Here is a 5,512-nt window from a genome sequence, read left to right on the forward strand (position 1 = left end):
CTAACCACTCAAATGTAGGAGGGTTAGCTTTCTTAGCATCACTGGAGGAGAGGCTAATAAAGCTAACCACTCAAATGTAGGAGGGTTAGCTTTCTTAGCATCACTGGAGGAGAGGCTAATAAAGCTAACCACTCAAATGTAGGCGGGTTAGCTTTCTTAGCATCACTGGAGGAGAGGCTAATACAGCTAACCACTCAAATGTAGGCGGGTTAGCTTTCTTAGCATCACTGGAGGAGAGGCTAATAAAGCTAACCACTCAAATGTAGGAGGGTTAGCTTTCTTAGCATCACTGGAGGTGAGGCTAATAAATCAGACATTAGACCAACAGAAACTATCTGTGTGGTTCTTTACATAAGAACATTACTAAAAATAAATAATTTCACTTATTCAGTAACCACTAAAAAAACTAATAACACGCAAAAAACACTTAGTGATGAATGTTAGCTTAGCAGTTAGCATATAAAAAAGAATGACAAATGACCCAAAATATTCTGCAATAAATTAAGACTAAAGTGTATAAAGTAGACAGAATCTTTGATAATAATCATTTATGACAAAGAAAACGATCATTGTTTGCTCCACTCCTGAGACTGAACACAATTAGTCTGCTGTTAACCACATGAGGCGACGCTACCTTCTGATTGGCTATACTGACTGCCAATCATAGCACACGTTTTAATGGGTTCTAACCTTTCAGTTCAGTAGTTATAGTGAGATTTAAAGCTGCGTTGCTGCGTCACGGTGACTGTTTAGGAAGCCATGACTCGCCTCCATGCTGCCTCGCATCTTCCTTCTTTTACTGTAAAGTGGAAAATGTCTGGGTTTAATGCAATCACTGCAGGATGATCATCAGAATCTGGATTGTTTATGTAATTTAACATCTCTTCTCCCTTAAGATGATTAAAAAACAGAAAATTCTTTTCTCACACTGAAATCACAAGCTCCTCAGCTGTGGCACCATGTTCACATCAGCTGTTTTCTTTGAGGCATGAAGAAGCTTGTGATACACAGTTGGTTGTCTCTGGGTTAGGAAATAGATAGTTGATGTTTTATCTTCTAATTTAACCAAACAGACCATGTGCTGAAGCTGTAGGGCAGTGGGATGATGTCCTGTTTTTATTGATGAACTTAATCAGGAATAAAAGGCACTTTGAAACAAAATGCTGGAAAACTGGAGAGAGAATGTTTCTTTACATGCCTGCAGCTGTATAGGAGCAAAAATAAGAATAATAATATAAGAATAATTCTAGATATCTTTTTAAACCAGTTGCCAAACTGCTGCACTTTAAGAAATGGAAATGTCATGAGAGCTGTACAAAAATAAATTTTGTTTTGTATACACTCTGTGTACAAAATGAAAAAAAAAGTTGTCTAAGTAAAACTCACCCAGAGCCATCGCTCTGTGGAACCATCAGCCCACCTGCTCTTAGCAGTAATGATTTTATGGGATTCTATTTGAGATATGATCATTAGCACTCCTCTAACTATCGTTGGTTTATAATTGGTTCTAACCCTCCATCCTGGAGAGAAATATCTCTGTGCTGCTGCTATCAACACCTTTGTTTCTAGATGTTGGAGCTTGGCCTGTTTTCCAGTGTAGTCCTGTTTCTCTGACTGTGACTAACTGGATGTGCTCTCTTCATCCTCTGACATGGGAGCTGTGCTCACACTGAGCCTGGTTCTGCTGGAGGTTTCTTCCTGTTCAAAGGGAGTTTTTCCTCTCCACTGTCGCTACAAGCATGCTTAGTGTGAGGGATTGCTGAAGAGTCAATGAGTCGATGCAATCAGCTGGTTTTCCTTAGATAGAAAACTGAATGATCTGGTTGACCTGGATCTATAAATTGACCTGACATGATGTAAATTGGTTCTATAGAAATTTATGGATTATTTTATTAGTTTTTTTAGTACTTATGTTCTAAGCAGGGAGACAGGAAATGGGATTAGAAAATTAGGGAAGACAGCAAAACCCACCAGGGCAGGACTAGAAGCTGTGATGGCCGCATCATGGACCAAACCCGCCATATATCGGTCGTACGCTGACCGGCTTCTTTTTTCCTGGGAAAAGGTGAGGTTTAGATAACTACCTGTCTGAAATATGGAGGGATTATGGAAACCAGTCAGTGATGGCCCCAGCAACTGATGAAACGTGTTCCTGCTGTTCCAAACTGAAGGGCTTAAAACTCCTTCTGTTCAGCAGCACTGAAGAGCAGATGATCCGTCCCGATCTGGCTGGCCAGCAGGGGAGGCGCGGAGGAGCAGAATAAGCAAGTGGCAGAAGTTTCTATTGGTGGCATCTTGGCCGATGACGGCCTCTACTTTTAGCTCATCCAGCCTTGTTTCTGCAGCGCGTTCAACAGAAACCAAAGAGAGGGGGCCTGGGTGTCAGCCAGGGAGGACAATTGGTCGTACTTCATCACAGCCCTGACAGTTTTTAGCGTAGCGTGCCGATGCACTTGAAGAACCCTGGATTAGTTACATTGTGGGGAAAGTGTAAAAGGGGCCAATTTCCCAGAATTCTGGGACGCTCTGAGGCGATCTGCAGGTAAACCTGCCCCCCATCCTCATGGGGGCCAGAATAGTCCCTCCCTTCTTTGGATGGTGGACAGGTTTAGATCTGAGGGGTGGATTGAGTTCAGGTTGGGGTTAGGATTAGCTATGAAGCTGTCAGGGGTCACAGCTAGGCTGTAGAAATGAAGTCAATAGAAAATCCTGACTAAGATAGCAGGGATGTTTCATTCCTGTTATTGCTGCGGCTGCAGCAGCAGTGACTCATCAGCTGAGCTACGTTCAGGTGTTATCGCCACACGTTTCAGCTCTTAATCAATGACCTTTGATTATTTGGCAGTAAAGTTGGCTGTAAAACTTTCTGTATTCATGTTGATCTCTGAACAGTTGGTCATCAGAGGAAGTCTGATAGTTTTCCTCTTAACTTCTTGAAATATCCACTGGAGATATTTTCACAAGGACAGATTGTGAATCTTTCATGTTTTAAATATTGGTGTGCCTTCTTCCTCTCTCCTTCTCCATCCAGTGCAGCTTTACTGGATAATTGTCTCCATGGTGAAGTGGGCGGAGTCTGATGTCTGCTTCTCCTCTTGTTGACCCTTCCATCATGCCCACCATGGTGTCCCGCCTCCCCCAGTTAAGCTCCCGGTCACAGACAGCTCCAGCAGCTGGCAGAACTCGTCTTACCAACGGGTTCTACCACCACCCCGGACCTGCAGGAGGCGCCATGCCCTCATCGTCTGCAAAGCAGAACGGATTCATCCGGGTTCCCGGTTCATTTCTGACAAAGTGGAGGAAGGAACACGCAGCTGATGGTGATGAGGCTGAGAGCAAGAAAGGAAAAGGTGGCAGCGCCTTTCAGCTGTGTGTGCAGCAGGGGGCGCTACTGTCACAGCAGGATGTCAACAAGCAAATCAGCCCCTCTGCAGCTAAAGGCCGAAGGCAGCTTACATCATCATCCTCATCACCGTCTCCACAGTCCAGCCCCACAGCTCTTCCTGTTCCTAAAAACAGATCTCAAGGTTCCAAACCAAACCCGACCTCATCAGTTCTGTCCAACATGTCGAAGCAAAGCCTAAAGAAAAGTCCAGGATCAAAATCAGAGACCAAGATCAGCGGTTCTCTGAGGCAGGCTCCGACCTTCCCTCGGCCTCCTACAGGTTCTGGATCTCAGTCTAGTTCCCCCCTCCTGAGGAAAGCGGCTGCCAGCCGCTCCCAGTCTAGCGATAACATTGGCGGTCCTGCTGCCATGCGGCTGACTGACCGCGATCGGCTTCGCTCCCAGAGCCTCAACCAGGTCCGCCAGCAGGCGTCTCCAACCTTCACCAGCAAAGCTGCCCAACATGGATCCCCCGCCTCTTCCTCCTCCTCTTATGCTCTTCATAGAGGAAAGGCATTAAAATCACCTGTGAGCAGAGCTGCTCCAGGGAGACTGGGGGTGGCCCCCACCTCCCAGCTGCCACAGTCTGCCCTAAAGGCGCCCCTCTTTCCGAATCCAACGGCCAGACCCATCGGCATCAGCTATAAACTGTCCCGCCCGTCACTTATCAAGAAGACCTGCCCTCTTCGAGCGACAGGAGCCATCGTGCACAGTGGTGAAAAGGATGTTCACTCAGTCGAGTCGCCGTCATCGACTGAACACGAACCCGGTAAGTCCGTCTTTTCTTTGGGTCAGCTATCGTTGCTGAAGCTGTAGACTCGGGTTTGTCTCTAGATTTCCTTTCCCTGCAGAAAACAGTCCAGAGGCCCCAGAATTGGAGCAGCTTTCAAATGAGATCCTTCCACAGGAAGTTGGATCAGTTGTCGGCGAGATGCTGGAGGACATGTCTCTGTCCTCCACTTCCTCCCTGGACAGGAATGACATTAATCAGGAGTACATGGACGACTTTGACAACCTTGGTGAGACACTTAGGAATGTTTTTGGATGTTATAAAAATCAGCAAAGCAGCTCGTTAATAGAGAGGTGGATGTTTTATTGATTAATGGAGAAGATGACATTAAATTTCTAATAAACTCAACTTAAATTAAAACCAGTAAACAGTTTTTTCATTATTTTTCATCCTCTTTTGTTTTCAGGAAACGGAGGAGCTGGCGTTTTACAGTTCTCATCCAAAAATGAAGAGGATGACTCAGGACTCGACCAATCATGCACCAGGCTGGACGAAGACCAGAGTGCAATGAGCAGCGTCACCAAGACAACAGGACTGTACTTCCTGGATGATAGTCCTGACTGGACCGCCATCAGAGGTACATTTTAAAGGATGAGCTGTAAGGATCAGCAGAAGCTTCAAGGTCTATCGATCAGAAAAAATCTTTCTGTCTTCAGGTGATAAAGGAGAGGAGAGACTTGAGCGACTTGCCCGCCAGCGGAAGCCAAGTCAGTCTGACTATCATGAACAGGTATGTTATTTTTAAATGTTTCTAGAAAATTATTTAGGGACAAAACGGTTCTGATTCACATGATAACTATTATTAGAAATCAGTCTGATCTGGTTCCTACCAGAGGTGGAACAACTGCACTTCTCCCAAGTGTCCGTCTAGTCAGGTCCCAAGTCTGCTTCTGTGATTCCTGCTGCTTCAGATCCATGGAGTTCCTCCTGCAGGATGATTCCTGCCTGGTCTATTGTCCAAAACTGTGTGTTTAAATGTGTTGATACAAACCCAGTGCCCTGAGGAGCTTCTGACTTCCTCACTGATGCATGATTAGGATGTGTAGGGGGCGGAGTCTATAGGATGACTTTGACTAAAAGTACTGAGGATGTTGCTTGTAAATGTTGCAGGAAGGTATGTAGTTGAGGTAGGATCTAACAGGACAGATTATCCTGCTTTATCCAATCCCAGTCCTGCAGATTTAAAATAAGATCTAGAAAACAGATCTAAGTTAATCCATTTTAAATTAACAGAACAAAATTAATTGGTTGATGATTTTGTTGATGGGGTTGCTAGTTCTCTGCGTACCAGCTTAGACAATGCAGCCCCTTTGAAAATGAAAGATCTTTAAAATAGA

General features: G+C 45.0%; 1 protein-coding gene across 1 annotated transcript in view; it reads left to right on the top strand.

Annotated features, from left to right (window-relative positions):
- LOC107102127 (serine-rich coiled-coil domain-containing protein 2-like) overlaps positions 1–5,512 on the top strand; it is a 42,832-nt gene that overhangs the window by 19,550 nt on the left and 17,770 nt on the right. The window contains exons 2-5 of the mRNA XM_015401308.1: positions 3,032–4,154; positions 4,237–4,404; positions 4,582–4,752; positions 4,832–4,905. Of these exons, the coding sequence (XP_015256794.1) occupies positions 3,080–4,154; positions 4,237–4,404; positions 4,582–4,752; positions 4,832–4,905 (1,488 nt within the window). The 5' untranslated portion in view covers positions 3,032–3,079. The remainder of the gene's footprint in view (positions 1–3,031; positions 4,155–4,236; positions 4,405–4,581; positions 4,753–4,831; positions 4,906–5,512) is intronic.

Source organism: Cyprinodon variegatus, unplaced genomic scaffold (assembly GCF_000732505.1).
Source record: "Cyprinodon variegatus isolate N-32 unplaced genomic scaffold, C_variegatus-1.0 Scaffold1208, whole genome shotgun sequence".
NCBI lineage: Eukaryota > Metazoa > Chordata > Actinopteri > Cyprinodontiformes > Cyprinodontidae > Cyprinodon > Cyprinodon variegatus.